The sequence below is a fragment of the Neopelma chrysocephalum genome, unplaced genomic scaffold, assembly GCF_003984885.1.
Source record: "Neopelma chrysocephalum unplaced genomic scaffold, ASM398488v2 Primary Assembly neopelma1_138, whole genome shotgun sequence".
Lineage (NCBI taxonomy): Eukaryota > Metazoa > Chordata > Aves > Passeriformes > Pipridae > Neopelma > Neopelma chrysocephalum.
The window spans coordinates 6787206-6806599 of record NW_020897800.1 but is presented as its reverse complement, the minus strand read 5'-3'; the positions used below and the strand labels follow the sequence as shown (position 1 = coordinate 6806599).

At 43.9% G+C, this 19394-nt stretch overlaps 1 protein-coding gene across 7 annotated transcripts in view; it reads left to right on the top strand.

The window, feature by feature from the left end:
• The window catches only part of APLP2 (amyloid beta precursor like protein 2), a 46032-nt gene that overhangs the window by 12422 nt on the left and 14216 nt on the right, over positions 1-19394 (top strand). For 6 of the 7 annotated variants that reach the window (XM_027699225.1, XM_027699227.1, XM_027699224.1 and 3 more), the window contains exons 2-7: positions 9314-9487; positions 10696-10825; positions 13889-14001; positions 15502-15686; positions 16499-16716; positions 18539-18706. In XM_027699225.1, coding sequence (XP_027555026.1) covers positions 9314-9487; positions 10696-10825; positions 13889-14001; positions 15502-15686; positions 16499-16716; positions 18539-18706 — 988 coding nt within the window. The remainder of the gene's footprint in view (positions 1-9313; positions 9488-10695; positions 10826-13888; positions 14002-15501; positions 15687-16498; positions 16717-18538; positions 18707-19394) is intronic. The other variant, XM_027699229.1, reaches the window with a different exon arrangement.

The window sequence follows — 19394 nt, the reverse complement described above, 5'->3', positions numbered from 1 at the left end:
AAGGCTCTTTGTCATTTGTCATCTCTTATGTCAGACTGCTCAGTCCAGGTGTTGGAGCTCCAGGGGATAGATGGGAGTCCACCTCTCATCCTCTGCTTTGGAAGAAGGAAGGAAGTTGTGAGATTTGAGCCTGAATTCTGCTGATAGTCCCATGATCTTTCTCAGAGGTGTTTGGCTGTGGGTGATAAGCTTAAAAATAAACAAGTCAAGCTTTTGCCATCAGACCCTTGGAAGTAAGAAGTGTTCCTCCAAGCCATCTTCCCACATTTCAGCCTCTTTCCTACTTAAATAAGGTAGTGCTTGGCATTCTTCATTCTGCCCTTACTTAGGAGTTTCTCCCTCACCTTTAGTTTGCTGCTAGCATTAGTAGAAAGAAGCTGGCAGCCTTTCTCCAGTTTTATTGCTGTTTACTGGGATCAGAAATAGCAGCAGTCATGAAAATGAGAGATGGTGTTTTGGTGAGAATTTGAGATGGTTTTGCATAGTTAATTCTCTTGTATTTATCTTTTTAGCTGTAAGTGGTAGGAACTTTTTCCTAATGAGCAGCTGACTGAAAACTAAACTTTCTTGGGGCAGTGTTTGTGTTCAAGTTTTCTATTTAAGGAAAAAGATATAATTTACTGTAGCTGAAGAAACTTATAGCATCACTATAGGAGTATTTTAAAGCACTGATTTCTGCACCCCTAGACATTGAAGGTTCTTAAAAGATTCTGGTATGTATGTGAACAGTCATGCAAAGATGCTTCATAACAGGCCATGAGCACTTCTCAGAATAACTAACAGGAGGAGGTGTGTGGGAAGCTGTGTGGGGAGATGGTTTTGGTTTAAAATCTTAATTTCCATTATTTCCTAAGTAGATTTACTAAGAGCTAGAGTTAAGTTACCCATCCTCAGTAACAGGTACTAACTGCTGACTGTAATTTACAGAAGTAACCTGTGCTTTTGGCTGAACTTAAAAAGTTTGAAGTATAAAGGTATCCTCAATTTTTACACTGAAAATGGCAAGGCTGTTCCATCATTTTTTGGTAAATCGTTAATTTTGGTCTGGATCAGGATCCCCTTGGCAGAGCCCAGGGAGCAGCACAAGGACGAAAGCAGCCCTGTATTTTTTAGCTGTGGGTTTCCCATGTTCAAAAGATGGTCATTAACATTCTTTGGAAAGCCAGGACTTAAAAACCTCATGGTTTCCTTGTCCAGATTTGAAGTTTCATCTGAATTGTTTGGAGGACAGAATAACCAGTTCATTTGGGTTGGATTTTGGTTTTTTTTTTTTTTCCAGAAGATTGTGAATTTAGGGGTGGAAAGCAATCAGCAAGACCTGCAGAGCTCCAGTGCAGTCAGAGCAAGGCCTGGTGAATCGTTCCTGTGAGCTGGAGGAAAGTTGTGTGTAGCCTAATTGCAGGACTTTAAAATCCCAAGCAAGTTTTATCATCTATGTTCCAAAACAATTGCACATAAATAACCAATCTGTGATGCTGAACAACATCTATAAAGGGAGGGACACTTTAACCAAACCCACACTGCATTGCAAACTGCATTCCTGCTTGTTATCCTTCCTTTATCTTGCATTTTTTTCCCAGGTATTTTTTCTTGCCACTTGAAATTCTCTGTTAAAAAACACCCCTCAGTTTCCTGCTTTGCTTTTTGGTTGTGTTAGATAAAAACACAATCTGTGCAGCCTTTTTATCTGGAGTCAGCGAGTGGTCAGACACGTGGGTAGAGCGAGGAACCACAGGTTCCTGCAGTGGCTCTTTTGTGCAGCTTCACAAGATTTGTAAAACCAGTGTTCAGCTGTTTTCAGGGAGGGTTTTGGTTTCTTCCCTCCTGAAATGCTAACTCACTTTGAGGCAGTAGTAGGGGGGTTGTTTTTTGCCTGCCTGATGTGGATAAGTCATTCTCTCAGTCTCCCCTCAGCCAGTTTTGTCCTCTGCGAAAGCCAGTGGGGAGGTTGTATGGGTGTGGGAGTTGTGATGAGTTTTAGTCCAGAAGTTATTTTTGCCTTGAACAAATTACTTTGAAGTGATGAAAGATTTTCTAAAAGTACTTTCCTGTGTATTATGGAATCTGTATCCTGGTAACTAGTGATTATATTCCCTAACTCTTCTGTAGCTCAAGTGCCTTAAGATGGCACAAATTCTCTATTGAACCATGGAGAAATTACTTATAAAATAGCATCTCTCAGCACTCCTCCACATGTGCTGCTGTCAGAGATGCCTCAGTGCTATCAACAGTGATGGTTCTTATCAGTCAGCTCAGTAATGAAAGTTAGATCTGAGCGTTAAACTTTACCCTAAGTATGAAACACTATTAAGCCATAGCTGGTGTCCTTAGGTTTGGGTTTGGATCTCCCTTCTGCTTGCCCTGTGGCCATTTTTTCATACAATTTTACTGTGAAAACATGAACTTGCGCTGAAGTTTTTACTTGCTGACTGGCTAACAGGACATCTTGGGTCTCTGTGCTTCAGATGCCCAAATAATTAATGTGGAAAAGCAGTAATTAGTCTTGCTGTGCAAGACAGTGATGGCACAGATTGGAGGAGCTGAGGATTAATCCAAGCTGAGCCTGCTGCTGGATGACCTTAGGCAAGTCACTTGACTTTATGCCTCAGTTTAGCCCAGTGATAAATAGGCCTGGCTCTGTGTGGAGGTAGGACTTAGGGTCATGCTGTAAAAAGGGAACTTTAAATAGACCATGGCCATGTTCTGCTGCAAAGGGAAGGAAGTGGCTGTGAGTGGGTCCATCTGACACAGCTTGGAAATTGTCCCTGATATCCTTGTGATGTGTGGAAGGTGGCCCAACTGATTGAACCTATTTGGACCCAACTGTGCCCTGTGTGAGGATTAGTAGTGGTGTAATAATTGTGCCTTCCTCTTCTCTTGCCCTGCTTTTAGGCTGGGTTAGTGTTAAACTGGCCCACTCCCAGCCATTACACCCAAGTTGTACTTTTGAAAGCTTGAGGCCCAGCAATTAATCTTTTTTTAAAGGACACAGTTCTGGGTACAGTAACATTTGTTCAGGGAATGTTCCAACCCAGTTGTTATGAATTTTGTCTCTCCAGGGATAGAAAAGAAGATGCCAAAGGGAACCATGTTACACAAGCAGCTTCAGGAAGCTGAGGCAGTGCTGAGTCGTGGCTTTACTGGATGTGATCAGCACTGCAGCAGCACTGCCTGCAGTGTGCCATTCCCTATGGAATGTGCCATTCCCAGTGCAAAGGTCTGGCAGGCAGATTATGTGCCTAGTAACTCGGGTAGGCCAGGCTTATGGAGCGTGATAAACTAGAGGAGGAGGGGGAAATAATCTGAGACCTCCTAATTACAAATTCCAAGTCAGGGACTGGGAAATGTCGCCTTTGCTCTTAGGAAGGCAGAGGAATGTGCAAAGCAGTAAGGAATGCTTCGGGCTGCAGCAGGGCTTCGTAATCCTGGGATTGCTGTCGGCACATATGGAAGGACGTGGATTATTGTCACTGAACTTCCGAGTGCTCAGAGCTGCCTGTCAGCCATAAACAGAGGCATCTAAATATAAACTGCACCCGAGTTACTGCAGCTCCTGCCTTGGCTCCCAGTTCTCTGCTGGTGCAGAATCCTCTGCCACAAAAGTCAATAAAGGACAAGCAGATGAGAACTCCACCCCTTCCAGCAAGTTAAAGCAAGTCAAAGACTGCTTTACTGAGATTTCTGCCATTTAAATTCAAAAGCAAACACAGGCTGGTATTATCAGCTCACACCAGATCTGCCTGCAGACAATAATTCTTCCTGTCTTGGACCCCTGCCCATGTGCATTATTGTAATTATCAGCAATTTAAAAAAAAATAAAGCAATAAAGCTAGGATGAGCTGCTGGGCTGTAGATTTACTGCCTGCTGTGTCAGGCATTCATTAGCTTTCCTGGGTTCAAGCCACCTATCTGCTGAATAAAATCAGGAAGAGAAGCTAAGGAAAACAAAGCATGGAGCACCATTTGAAGCAGGAATTGAGAGCTCTGCCCGTGTTTAGAAGTTACAAATCCAGGGGAATTTTAAGTATTCTGTGCAGAAGTCGTGCGTGAAGTCCCTCTGTCAACTTCCCTCACTTTTTAACTGAAGTGTTGGTTTCCTGAGTACTGGAATTAATTCCCAGGTGAGGTTCATGGCAAGGAACATTTGGTTTAAAGGCTCTGTGGCACGTTGTGACCTGGGAAGGCTCAGCTCTGCAGTGCCAGGCCAGCTGTTCTGCTTCCAAAGGCTTCGGTGCTGTGACTGCAGCAGCTCTTCATTTTGGTTTTGATTTTGTAAAGGGCTGGCCTCTCCTTATGGAAGGAAAAGTGCCCATGGACATCAGCTCTGGAGACAGTGGAGTGTGCAGTTAGGCTTTGAAGCAGTTGGGTTTATCACAGGATGTTCTGAGTTGTAAGGGACCCACAGGGATCAATTCTTAAGTGAATGGCCCATACAGGGATCAACCCCCGACCCTGGCATTATCAGCATGTCCTTGCACAAATGTCCACACCAACTTTTCAGCCAGAAAGTGCAGAAAGTTGGAATACTCACATGTTTAAAAGCAGCAGCTGTCAAGGGCTGTGCTCATAGGAAGGCTGGTAAGGTAACAAAGCTCATTTTTGTATCAAAGGAGCTGTTGGAATTCCTCAGTGATTTTGAAAGAGTTCAATTTATATCCTCCGTATCTGTGGGTATTGCACTGACATAGGGAGAGTTACAGTGTTGCTCCAGATGGAATAGGAAATGCAATTTAAAAAAAAAAAATCCAGAAAAGCTTCTTTCTTTCTTGAATTAAGAGAAGGTGGGCAGCATGATGTATCTGGATAAGGACTATGCTGAACAGCCTGTTCTGAAGTGCCTCAGGTTGTGGTTCATGTGCACCCTGATTTAATAAGCAGTATTGCTTGGGGGGGGCTTAACTTAATTAAAAACAAACAGCACAAATCATCTTCTCAAGTACTGCCTGACATTTTTTGTCAGTGTAGCAGCAAATAGTTGTGGAATACATGTAACTCTTGGGAGCAGGAAATGTGATCCAACCTGCGGAGAGTCCTGCAACAGGCTGTGCATGAGAATGCCCCAAGCAGTAATTAATCTGTTCTCTGGCCACCAAGTCAGTGCAATTCTCCATGAGAGCTTTCTTCAGCAGCTTATAAATTCTGGAAGCTGGAGTTTCAGTCTTAAAACAGCTTAATCTTCTGTGGTTTTATCTGGAGAGCTGCTCATGTGTTGCTGCAGAGGAAGTCTGATGGAAAGTATGGACAGAAGGAGTTCTCCTTAGCAGGCTCTTCATCCTTCTTGGCCTAAAATCCCATCCACTCTGTTTTTGCTGGAATAAAGGCTCATTCTGGCTAATCTAATCGGATGGACAAGGTTATGGTCGTGTTTGACCTCACTGAAAATGCAGAATTCAGTTAAATATGACATTTTGCAGATACCTTGGTGCTATTAAGGAAAGCTCTCAGGAACTCATTTCTGTGAAATAAAATAATCAGCTCCTCTTCACAAGAGAAACAGTCCTATCACCCTTCAATCCTCCAGTCCCCAGTAGCATGCTGGAAGGCTTTCCTGAGTAGCAGCATTCCATAGGGAGCTGGATGGACAGCATGTGAAATAATATGTGTTGTCGTGAGGTTTAACAGATCCTGGAAATAAAAGGCAAAGATCATGGTTTTCATGTTTAAGTCTTTATAAACCAGAACTGCAATAGCATTTTTGAGGGGCAGATGTGAAATATTCCTTATTTTACTAAATAAATTCCTTATTTTACTTGCATCCCTCCTTTGGGATGGGGGATACTTGCAGGAAGAACTGCCCTGACACTTTTTAGCACATGGAGCCAACCCACTGTCACAAGCTGAAGAGGTGAGTAGTAAATAAAAACTGGAATACTGGGGCAGACACTTCCATCAGAGAAAAAGAAGATTTAGAGGTTTGAATTCCAGTGTTTCAGGACTGTAAATCAGGCACTGCATGACAGGGTGAGGAATTTAACTGACATTAACTGGCTTGAGATTTATGTGTTTGTGTTTTTGGTCTTGAAAGGCAAACTGGGTTACAGAATTATACAAAAGGCAGAGCCCAGTTTATCATGAAACATCTTGTAAATGCAAGTGCCATTGAGGAAAGTAATGGTTTATGGAACAGTCTTTCCCAAAATATCATTTGTCTTGCTCTCATGTTATGGATGTGTATTAATAGGATAATAGCTACTAAAATAATGTTCACCGAGAACGTACACAACTGGATGAACTCTCCTCCATCATGTGTGTGTTGCCCCTCCTGAGCTGTCAGGCTGCTTATTTAAGGGATTGAATCGTTGCTACCCAGCACTACAAGAAGCAGCTGCTTCCATTTATGGCTGGGAAATTCCCCGAGAAAAATGTGCTGTCTGTTGTTCATCCCTCTGCAATGTGGAATGGGTGAATTCTCTGAAATACTAAAGAGCTTAGCTGAGGACATGGCTTTATCCCAAGCTTCGTGCTGGTTTACATGTTTCCCAGCCCTCCTTTTGCAAAGTGATGTTTGAATGTAGTCCAAGGGATCCACTTCTAGGTTTGATACCTCAGTTGTGGGAAGCAACAGAAAATTACTTTGTCCCGAAAACTCTTGTAGGTGACTTTCCTCCCTATTTAAATGTCCGTGTTAAAGGTGTGGCCTCCACGGGTGCAGATGAAGTTTGTGGTGCTATATTCTCTCACTACAGATTAAAATACTAAATTAAATAATTGATGTGATTGAGGGCTGAAGGGGATTGCCAGTGGAGGAAAAATTGAAGCCCATCGCTCAAAGATCTTACCCTGCGGGTCATGGGGTTAAAGAATCAACTCGTGTATCTCAAAGTTCATTAATTCACCCAGCAGCGCAATCCGGGAGAAGATTTCTGCCGTTTGATTAAAAGTGATGAAATCAAGCAAGTAATTAGTGTCGTTTGTTCAGCTGGGAATTGGGGCTTAGCATGTTCTGGTAGCTACGGCAACAGCATTCGGCTGATATGCAAAGTATGTGAGCAATCCAGGGAGGGGAATGGTACCTTTGCAGGGAGCAGAGGTGTCAGGAGAGACGGCAAAAATAAACACGGGCTCCAGCAGCATGTAAATAGGGAGTGGGCATGATTTCAGGAGCTTGGTATGTGTTTGAACAGGAGCTTTGCTCAGGCAGGGGCTGTGGTGAATGGATTACTTATGGATGTTTCTACACCTCTCCTGCTCCAGCAGTTCCCTTGTTTTGCTGCAGACTTGTTAAGTTTGCCTTGATGAAAACAGTTTTCAGGCATCAGCAGTGCCAGCAATCTCCAGCCATAGCATGTACATTTTATTCTCTTTTGATGCCCTTTATTCTTTCAAGGGTTAATGCTTCCTGTGTACTTGATCTTGCATTTCTTTTGGTTCTTTTCCAAGGTTGGATCTTGCATGTGGTTGGAGTGTTGTCATAAAACTGTCTTGTGGATTGTTTCCTTTAACATGTCAAGTCTTGTGCTCTCTGGAAAGTGGTTGTTGATACCGAAGTGGTGTTTGTTTGGAGGGGGATAAAAAGGGCCTCGTACAAAGTTTGTGTGTGTTTAGAGAGTTAGGAAGGATCATTCTACATTTCCCTCTTTCTTCTGAAATGATACACCCGGAGGGAAGGTGATGCAAGAGTCTGCACTTGTAAGAAATTTATTAAGTGGTTTGATTTCTGAAGGAACCAAGTTCCCCAGCCTCAGTGTAATCCAGAACTCCTCCTGCATCTGAAGTACATAACTGTTGTCTTTTCCTTGGGACAGAGAGTACAACAAATGTACTCACACTAAATTTGAAAATATATGTCAATTTGGCAGCATTTTGCTATGGGACATTGATGCCAGTATCTGTTATTTATAGTTCAGTATTTCATTACTTTGTGGTCTGTGCTAAAACATACTTTCATGAGCATCTCTTGGTTGGAAGGGTCAGAGTAAGTAGAAACTACTCTATAAGACTGTTTCTCTTAAAGGATGTGCAGTCAAATAGTTCTTAAAACTCAAGGGGTCATTTTTCTGCAGGTAAGACATGAATTTATGCTTTTGTGCCTCAAGTTCATTTTCCCACCCGAGCACTGGTGGTGTGTTCAGCACTAAACAATCCTTGACTCTCTGAGTGTTGAAATGTCTTATCTCCAGGCAGTGAGATAAGGGGAGGGGGGGAGAAATGAGCTAATTATAATGGAGTTATTCTTTTCCCTAATATCCAGTAACTAGGAGCTGCACATTGGCAGTTGAATTCTACCCTTTGGTCCTTTATTTGCTTTAAGCATACACATATTGGTATGAGATGATGGGGGTCTGCAGGCAGTAGGGAGTGAACAGTGCCCACGGTAATTTATGCATTTTTGAATGCATAAAAGTTAAATATGAAAGCAGGACTAGTGTTGTGCTGCCTGCCAGGGAAGAAAGCAGCTTAGGGGCAGCACTGCCCTGCAGCCTCTGTGCATTGCTGTTTCTGGGCTGGAATAGTTGAAGCTTTTGATTTAGGAGTTCATCCGGTTTTTGCCTCATGCCTCTTCCTTCTCTTTTACAACATCTAGTAGTTATTTAGGGAGAGCATGTTCAGCTCCTGCATCCGCTCGGTCTCCTCAGAAAAAAAACAAGCCTGCAATTTAATTTACTCCTCTTTTTCCTCTTTTGGTTAGCCAGCAAGATTTCAGAAAGGAGCCCTGACCTTGTTTTCATTGATCAGTCTGCATTTTGACCCGAATGTGGGCTGGGGCTGTTGGGTTTTGTCTGCCGGTGCAGGCTGGGAAGTGCACAGAATACACAGCTCCCATGGGAATGCACTGAATGGGACACAAGAGGCTTTGAAAAGCTGGTTGCTGCAGTTGTTTTTCTGATTCAGCAGAAATCATCTTTACTTGTGTGTTTGAGCAAGAATCTTAGGTGTTTCTATCCCAAATATTTGATGATATTGGGAGAAACACATGACTTGAAACTCTGGGCAGAATTCTTGCAGTGGGACCCAGTTAGTAGTAGCTTATGTGTAACACAGAGGTGTTTCTACCAAAAGTTGTTAGTATTAGTTAGTTGTAAGGTTTTTCAGACATCAGTTTTACCCTTTGTGGGCCCAGCCTTTAAATGTGAATTAATCTTGGTTTAGGTAAGCTGCTAGTTCAATAATGAAAATAGAGTTTGGGAAAACAAGCACTAGGAGTGGGCTCAGCATCTTAAGGAATGTTGTTACAAAATAGTTTGCGAGACTGCCGATACTCTGGATTAAGCAGGAGCTGTCTGAGATGATGCCAGAGGGTTTCTGGTTCCTGGAGTTCTGCCTTTCATCAGACAATGCAATCAACGTGTTTTGTTTTCCTTTGTGTTCACAGGCCCTCGCAGCCAATGCTGGGACAGGGTTTGCAGTGGCAGAGCCTCAAATTGCCATGTTCTGTGGGAAGCTAAATATGCATGTGAACATCCAGACTGGGAAATGGGAACCTGACACTTCTGGAACCAAGAGCTGCTTTGGAAGGAAGGAAGAGATTCTGCAGTACTGCCAGGAGGTGAGTTTTTCTGTGTGATCCTGGCTCTTCACTGCTGCGAAGGAATTGGATTCCAATTTAGCTGGTCAGTGGTAAACTAACCCTGCAGGAGACAGGATTGCTGTTGCCCAGCTCAATTCCCTTGGCTGTTTTGCTGAGTTACTGCCCAGGGAGGACACAGCAGTAGGATTTAGGAGCTACCTCTGACTTAGATCAGCTTATGCTGCCATAAAAAGGTCCTTGGTCTGTAAGTCAGAAGTGTCCTTGTCTGTGTTTGCAGGGCCTTACCCAAGTGTTCTGCCTCTGAGCAGGTTAACCAGTATCTGCTCTGTGTTGTACCAAATGGAACCTGACACCTGTCTCAGTGACATGTTCATATCAGCCAGAATATTAGAAAGAAAATTTTCGTTTAAATGTTGGCAGTATTTTAAGCTCTTTATACATTATTGCAAAAGATATAGTCTACTTTCACTGTGCTCCAGATATGCTGTAATGTATTGGCCTTGATAAGTGTCTTTAATTGCTCCTCTGAGGTGTCAGGCTCGTAAAATACCACAAGGAATGTAGGGTTTTTTTTAATAAGAAATGGACAGAATGCACCATGTCTGGACTGGAAAACTTTTAAAACTGTTTTACAAGGCTGATGTAACTGGGGCTGCATTTGGTTTACGTAGTAGAAGCCTAAATATAAGTCAGTGTCTGGACTTGAGAACTCAAGCAGGACATAAGGATCAAATGAATACATCATAAATGGAGCAGGCATGAGGAAACCTGAGGAGGTGGGTGCATGTTGGCTTGACAAGAGATGAGAGAGTCTGAAGATGCTACTAAACCCTATTTGTTGGGGTTGCCCTCTTCCAGAGGATTTTGTACTGCAGCAGAAAGAATGGAACAGATAAATCTCCTCCAAACACAAATACTCCTCTACTGCCTGCAAAGCCAGACCCCTCAGCTTAGTGCCAGTGAGGGTTCTTGCCCCTGACCTGGCTTTCTCCTGCCTCACAGAAGTGATGACATATTTCCTTTCTCAAGCCCTGTGTGACAGACAGCTGGGAGCTTTTTTATGTCTTCAGCTGTCCTAATTTTGATCTAGAGGAGAGTGTGTGTGTCCGTGTGCAAACTTGAGCTTGTTTCTATGTAGAGAATCAGCCTCACCGCTCCTGGTAGGAGCTGCTTTGCACATTGTGTGTCTTTCTGGAGAGAAACCTCTGTGTGTGTGCTGTTAACAGATGTACCCAGACCTGCAGATCACCAACGTGGTGGAAGCCAACCAGCCTGTGAGCATCGACAGCTGGTGCAAGCGTGGGAAGAAGCAGTGCAAGGACCACACTCACATCGTGGTGCCCTACAAGTGCCTGGGTGAGTGCCGGGGGGCTGTGCATTCTGTGGGAGGAGCAAGCAATTCCTCCCAGGAACAACTCAGATCCTAAGGGTTCTCTCATATCAGGTTGCCATTTCCACATCCGACTTCCATGTTTTTCTTTCCATAAGATGGAACTCTGCCTTTCTGGAGCAGATCGACAGCTTGATAACAGCTGTGGTGGGATAATGGTGCCTGGCATGAGAAAGAAATTCCCATTCTCTCTGCAACTGCCATAAAAACCTGAAGGCTATTGTATCTGAGTATCACAAAGACACTGGGCTTTAATACTCTGATCCTATTTTTGTGGAGCTTTAATATTTTGTTGCCTTGGAGACTTAAATGCTCAGTGTGCTCAGGCTTCCTGCTGTGGTCTTGGCAAGAGATCTCTATTCTATTTCAATGACTATATTTAAACTTTGCAGTTTCAAAGAGGCCTTGCTTCTTGCAGCTGTATCCCATGTCCCCACTTTGAACTGTGAAAGAGTAGGAGATAAACTGTGATGGACTTCATGGTGCTTTGCAGAATGTCCCCACCCACTGGAGTCAGGCAGTGGGTGTGACTGGTTTACCTTGTGCCCCCTGCTCCAGGTGTGGTTCTGGTGCTGCACTGCTCCCTGGCTGTGCTCAGCACTGAGCTTAGTACCAGCTGGCTGAGTATTTTTCAATCAGCCGCTGGAAAAGACTTGTTCTATAAGAAGTTTTGGGAGAGTCTGATTGCTGGGAGCATTCGTTAGGAACCAGTTTTCATAGTTGATATCCAGATCTCGGGTTAACGTGTGATTTGACAGAGGAGAACACCAGCAAAGCTGCAGAACCATGTGGGTACTTTGTCCTGTGTTTCATACCTTCCACTATGCAATCATAAAGCATTTCATTAAACATGAAATTTAATGTGGACACATCCTGGCAGAAAGGTGCTTGTCTTTATAGATGTGGAAATTCAGGTTTGGGAAGCAACCCAACCCAGCTGATTATACAGAGAACTGATGGAAATAAGGATGAAAGCAAGATCCCTGGATTTATAAGGAGTCATCTCTTTCAGAAATAATCCTCCCCCAAGTCTATTCTCCAGCTGAAAAATAAGCTGATTGTAGTGATGCTGCCCTAAAATTTGATAAGCATTAAACTATGTGTTCAGGTTTTTCATGAACTGTGTCTCTCCCAGTGTGCATGACTTGTACACCTCAGCCTGGGAGGCAGCTTTGCTTTTCAGATGCAAACTGCAAGTCAGGAGTCCACATCTATAAAGCACCTTCTCCTTTAGCACTCCACAAATTGCTGGTTTTAAAAGGACCATGTGTTTCTCTGTGATTATAGTCGAACTATGGGATTTCATTCCCATTCCTGCTTGTGTCTTCCTTGATACCTTAATGCACATTGTATCTTGAGTGGGATATAAACATACCATGTTTAACCCTCTCTGCTTCCCTTCACCAGAGAAAGGTCCTTTATATTTCAAAGGTGAAAAGGAGAACCCAAAACCTTCTGCCTTCAGTCCACAGAACCACAATCTCTTGGTTTTAAAGTTTGCTCAGTTTTAGTTTTCTTATCAGGAGCATTTAAACCTTTTTTACTTAACTTATTAAACTGATAGGGAAGGAGAAAAGATTATTAACTCAAAATTCTAACTGGCCTGTTTTGAGATAAGAAAATGGGGAAAATACCATCTCTGTTAGTTTAAAATGTAACTAACTGCAAAGGGATGATGAAGGCCAGTTGATTCCATTATCTTCAATTGTCATCAGATAATCTGTCCCTAAACTCTGTTTAACTTCTCTATAGAAGTGTCCATGAGCCTTTGGTATCAATACTGAGGGGTTGCAAAACACGCTGGGTGTGCAGAATATTTAAAATATATTTTGACAAGATAGTGTTGAAGATTGGTTGAACAAAGAATTGTGCTCCCTGGGGACTGTGAGAAAAGGTCTTTGACTTAAAAACCTTTTCTCCAGTTTTAACAAGTGATTCCTAAAGCTGCTGGTCATGTGTGCAGGGAATGTTGCTTTGAAACAGTTGAAGATCTTTTCCTGATCTTCTTAGAGTATCTAGTCACACCCTTATTTTAAAATTATTGAATGTGGCATTTAAATCGGCAAGAAAGAGAGAAAAACCTCAACTTGGAGAAAATACCGTGGTTTGGATCCCAGTGTTCGCTGGGACTTCTGGGCTAAGAACAGGAAGTGATGCTCACTTAGTTCTGATCCTTATTTTCCATGTGTTGGTACCACACTGAATGATGATGGAAGTTTAGGCTAAATAGCTTTTAAGTCCAACTAATACAGAGTCTGTAGAGCAGACCGATTCTCTCTCTCCCATCTTCCTCAAAAGCAAAAGTCTGGTTTTGACACAAAGATTGTGCCAGAGCTTCCTCGTGCTGGTGAGGTTGTGGTTTTCTAAATGTTGCAATACAGTGTATTTGCTGACTCAGGTTGTACTCTGGTTTTTGGGCTCTACTTATTTTTTTATAAAAACTCGTGTTTTTATTTTTCCAGCCCTCTGTGTGTTATTTAAGGACTGTCCCAGGCAGGGAATGTGCTGCAGTTGATCCTGAATTAAACCATCTGGAAACAAAACAAAACAAAACCAAACAAGACTTGCTGAGATACTGAAAACATAGATAACACTCAGGGCATATAAAAATTTCCAGGTTGTTTCAGCAGCAGCCAGTGTGTGAAGGAGCTTTGATGTGATGCAGCTCATTTAGAAATAGGTGATTAAGTGGTTTGAAAACTTCTGTGTGCAGACACAATCTTTTCAAAGACTTGAGTGAAATCTCTTCAGTCAGTTCTTTTGGTTCCTTGAACAACTGTTTATTAACTTGCACTGTAAACTTTGCCTTCAGGGTCAGCAGTCAGCCCCTATTCCTGGGTTTACCGTGGAAATTCAGGCTGGTTTTGTGTAGATTCTCAGAGATAATTTTCAGAACTGATGTGACTTGTTCCCATTAGGAATATTCCGAATATTCCAACCCTTCAAGCCACATGCACGACGTGTGCTCTGGGGGAGCTCTGATGGTGGCTTTGGGCAGATGTGACCTGTGTGCACTGGGTGTTTTTCAGTGGGTGAGTTCGTGAGCGACGTGCTGCTGGTGCCCGAGAAGTGCCGGTTCTTCCACAAGGAGCGGATGGATGTGTGTGAGAGCCACCAGCACTGGCACACTGTGGCAAAGGAGGTAATGCAGCTGCTGGAGCAGCAATATTTAGTCTGCACTTGGATGCTTGCAGTGTTGGAGCATAGCAATGTTTATCTCTGGGCTGTTATTCCCATGTTCCAGTCAATGGACTGAGGCAACAGCAAGGAAATGAACATTTAAAAGTACTCAGGTGACTCAAAAAACCTGTGGAGCCACTGAGTTATTGTTCCCTCATGAAAAGCTGTCCTAAGTCGCTTATCCACATCATGGAACTAGGAACTGAAATCAGCTCTCTGGGATGCTGCTTTAAGCAGTGGTTCATCCCTCTTTCCAGGGAGCTGCAGTGGGCATAGCATAGTTCCTGTTTTTCTTGCACATTTTGCTTTAATGTACCTGCTGCTGCTGGGGATTTGGTTGGGAGGGTTTGCCTGGGAGCAATCTGAGTTTCGTTGGGACTGATTAGTGGAGGTTTTACATAAGAGATGGATTATCTTCTCAGGATAAATCCAGCCCATGGTTTTGGGGTTTTTTTTTGTTTTTTTATCTGACTAGCTAAACTGCTGCAAATGTTCTGCACACCCATTTGAAGCTGGGGTAGTAAAAACGGGATCATGACAAAATGTACATGTTTTCTATTTTGTAGAAGCAGCAATTGTAGAAGCAGCAGCACAACGATCAGTTGTGATGGTGCTGGAAAAGATGAGGTTAAGGATGTTCCAGTTAAAATTCCTATTTCTTTAAAATCCTGTGAACAAAAACCTCTCTAAATAAAGCTGTACTAGAGGAATTGCCTTTTAATTGAGGATAAACTTGTTAATGTCTAGCAAATTGAAAAATCATTTGTTTTAAATGTAGTTGGAGAACTTTTCCAGCAATATTTGGCTCATTTAAAATCCTTGCTGTAACAAAGCAAAGCACAAAAGGGTTCTGATGTGCATAATAAAGCTTTTCTTACTTCATTCTTTGCTGGGTATGGCAAAGCTGAGTATTTCCTTAACTTAAGAGAGGTGTATAGACATAATGTCTGATCATAGTTTGCATTTAACTTTTTACTTGAATTATCTGATTGATTTTCATCTACAGCATGTTAAAATAATCTTGACACAAGGTCCATTTGAGCTATTATTCACTTACTCCAGTGTAAAGTTTAATAGATAACATTTAATGAAATGACCAGCCCAGAAAAGCAAACACCCGTTCTGGTTCTTTCAAGTGCTCTCTCCCTTGAGTTGGCACAAACTGTTTAGCTGTTTCTCCTGAAGTTTGCCAGGCTGACAAACCAGCACTTGTTGGGGCCAGGGTGTGATACATTAACGGCAGGAAGCTCTGAATCTGGGAATTTTCTGGGGATTTTTTTACCCTACAAGTTTCAAATCCACTTTCCTTTTATGTTCACTCTTAGGTCATATGTTGCTGTTGTGTTTTTGCTGTAAAATTTAAACCATTGGTCGCATTCTTGGGATCTCTGATAGGCAAACTTGAGGTTTATCCAAAGGAAGGGCACGATGCTAAACTGACCTGGCTGGGCTCTCCTTTCAGGCCTGTCTGACAGAGGGGATGATCCTGCACAGTTATGGGATGCTGCTGCCCTGCGGGGTGGACCAGTTCCACGGGACAGAATATGTGTGCTGTCCTCAGACTAAGGTCGTGGATGAGGCTCTGTCCAAAGAAGAGGAGGAGGAGGAGGAGGAGGAGGAGGATGAAGACTATGACCTTTACAAAAGGTAGGGTTCTTTCTTACTGATGTAGGTGTTACCACTGGCTGCTTGGGAATATTTCACACAGCAACTCCCCTGTGCTGAGGCTTGAGAGAATTTCTGTGCTTCTGAATTGTATCCTGAGCCTGAAGGAGCCTTGCAGGAGGACAAATGACTTTTTTATTACTGGAGGAGCTCAACAGCCCCCTCTCCCTTCATCCTTGGACAGAGAGAGTTGGGGTCACTCAGCCTGGAGAAGAGAAGGCTCCAGGGAGACCTGAGAGCACCTTCCAGTGCCTAGAGGGGCTCCAAGAGAACTGGAGAGGGACTTGGGACAAGGGTCTGAAGGGACAAGTCGCAGGGAATGGCTTCCCACTGCCAGAGGGCAGGATTAGACGGGATATTGGGAAGGAATTGTTGTCTACGAGGGTGGTGAGGTTGCCCTCTGGCACAGGTTGCCCAGAGAAGCTGTGGCTGCCCCATCCCTGGAAGTGTCCAAGGCCAGGTAGGACAGGGCTTGGGATAGGGGATAGGGGAAAGTGTCCCTGCCCGTGGCAGGGGGTGGAACGAGATGGGTTTGAAGGTCTCTTCCAACCCAAACCATTCCAGGATTCTACAGCAGGCACCTCCCTCAGGGATAGGCTCTCACTTCCTGAGGAAAGCTGATGGGGAAGTTCAAGGAAATGAGAGATGTCCCGTGGGTGATGGGCCAATCAACAGTCACTACATTTATTTTTCTCATCTCTGGTGTTTCTAGAACAGATGGAAAGAGAATCATTATTCTGGTACATCTCTGATCAGCCTTAACTTTACCCTCTAATATAACCATATCCTTCTAGTGAGTTCCCTACAGAGGCAGGTGTAGAAGACTTCACAGGAACAGCTGTGGAGGAAGATGAGGATGAAGATGACGAAGGGGAGGAGGAAGAGGATGTGGTGGAAGACCGTGATTACTACTACGACAGCTACAAGGTGGATGATTACAACGAGGAGACCCCCACAGAGCCCAGCAACGACAAGGCTGTGGCTGAGAAGGAAGTGAGCAGTGATATGAAATGTAAGACACATTCCAGCATCCAGGCCTCTTCCTCCCTTGGGATTATCCCTGTTGGCTGTCAGTTAGTGATGGGGTTTTGATCAAGTCAATAAATGCCACTTGGAAGTTTTATTTGCCAGATAAGTTAGCAAACAGAGGAAAGGTGATGATGCTTGTGTTTCAAGTGTTGAAATTAACTCTGGAGAGCACGGGCCATATGTTTGCAGATAAACAGCAGTTCTGCTGGCAGGGAGCCCAGTGTTTGGCACACTGAACAAGCACCTCCACCAAGGTGCAGTGATGAGTCAGAAAAACCATATCTGCGAATTCTGGAAAATCTAAAAGAGGCATTTGGGGCACGCTGTAAGTTTAAAATCCCTGTTTGGGGGTGATTATCTTGGATTTGGTGTTTTATACAAAAAGGAAGCTAGAAGTGGGCCATACTCTGCAGAGGTGGCATCAAGGTGCTATCTGGCTATTTAAGAGTGAGGATCATCCTTAGTGCTGCCTTTGCATAAACACTTCTCTTCCACAAAAGAAAGTCAGCAGCCTGGCCCAGCTTTGTTCTATGATAATATATCCTTTGTGCATTATTGAGATCCACTGCAGCTTTTGTTCAGTGGTCGGTGCCCTCACAGAGGGTTGATGGCGTGGTGCCTCAGTTATGTGATGTCCTATACTTTGTGTGTAGAAGTGTCTGTAGAGGAGAGAGGAGGGGAGAGGGAATGAAATTCAATTAGCTCCAGATCACTGAATCATTGCCAGCAGTTCTTGCATCTTTTTGGTAAAATGCCAGCATGCTGCAGATAATTTTACTTGCTGAAACAAGACTTAGCTCATATATATGTCCAGGGCTGTTACAGGTCTCCAGGTATTGAAAGAGACTTGGAGTAGTATGATTGGGGTGTCTGTTTTGGGGGTACACTGCTTTTTTTCTCGAAGTACCACAAACAGTTGCTAATTTATACACAATATCTGTTCTCTTGCCTCAGAATAGCCCAACTGCTATTGCTGGCTGACCATGAAGCAATCCACATGCCATGGCTGCATGGAGTTTTAATATTTAGTGCACAGATGTTTCAAAACTTAAAAACTGAGGCTGGCATAGCAGTCATTCCTTTTGGTTAGCCTGCCTTTTCCTGTGCTCTTACACCTCCCCTGTAAGATGTGGAGTGTCTGTCCAGGCAGAGTGCAGCAAACAGGACATGTTGGGATGCTTTAATGAACTGTTCCATCACATTGGTTTTATACAGTGGAGGATCTCCCCCTGGGGCACCCAGGGCATAATGCTGTGCCATCAGCAGAACAGATCCTTGCTGTTCCAGCCCCTGGCTAAAGAGAAATCACCAGTGAGAGCTCCATGTTGAGAAAGAGTGAGCTGCTCAGCTCACTCCAAAGCACCATGTGCAGGCACCTCCCTGACATTGTGATGGATGCTTTGGCCACGTTAAGCCCCCCAAAACTGACAGAAGCCCTTTGGTCACTGAAGGATTTGGAAGGAGAGGGATATTTATAACTGTTCCTTTGTGTTGCTTTTGGACTTGCCACTGATGTCCCAGCACCCCAAAGGCCTGGGACAGAAAAATAATTCTTTTGAGACAACTAATCTCTCCATTCGTGTCATTCCTCTGAAAGCAATTCTGCACCCTTAATATTGGCCAGAATGTTTGATCTTGAGCCTCAGGCCAGGGAAAGACTGGGAGACTGATAAACATTTCCTGCTGTTGAGGCCAGTGCTGGTGCCCCAGAGGAAGGTGTGAGGCAGAGCCACCCCTGCGTTGTGTAGGTCACTGAGCAAGGCCTGTGCTCCTCACAGCTCACGTTCTACCCCATCTCCACACAGCTGTCTGCTCCCAGGAGGCCCTGACAGGGCCCTGCCGGGCTGTGATGCCTCGCTGGTACTTCGACCCTAACAAGAGAAAGTGCATTCGCTTTATATATGGAGGCTGCGGAGGCAACAGGAACAATTTTGAGTCAGAGGAGTATTGTATGGCTGTGTGTAAAAAGATGAGTAAGTCCTGCCTCCCACTGGCCCTTTGCAGCTGGCCACTGTCTGTCTGGCGTGTGGTGTCTCCTCCTCCTTGCCTGGGGCAAGAGAGGACCCGTCTGTAGCTTCTCCCTTTGGTTCTGGTGTCTGTCCCTTTGCAGCAGTCTCCTCCTGTCTCCACTTCCCTAGATCCATAGGGTGATCATTCCTGGGAAAAGTGGCTCTCACCATATACTGTCTGTGCTCCCTGTTGGCTTGCAGCTCTTGCTGAGGGCTCAGCTGTCCTCTTCAGGTCTGAACCTGGGACCAGGGGCTGTCTCTGACCTTGCCTAACTGGCTTTCTTTTCAAAGCAAATGAAAGGAAGCCCTTGCTCCCCCCAGTCGTGTTACCATGCCTGTGTTTGACCAGTAGGTCCTGAAAAGCAGGATGCTGCTCGCTGTTCTCCTGGTAATAGGCATTTTGTTGCTATTTTAATTTTGGAAAATATCAGACAAATAGTATAGAAATCAGATTCCCACTTTCAGCTCAGTATGAAATATGAATCACGACTCAATCCCTGTGTTTTTGAGTGCTTGAGGTTTTTGGCACCAATTTCAACTGGCTTTTATGTCAGATGATAAAACTACCAAAAACATTTTAACCTCCTTATTAATCTTATTGTTGAACTCCAGCACTTCCACTTCAGCTACCATTAAAGCCTTTTGAAAGGCT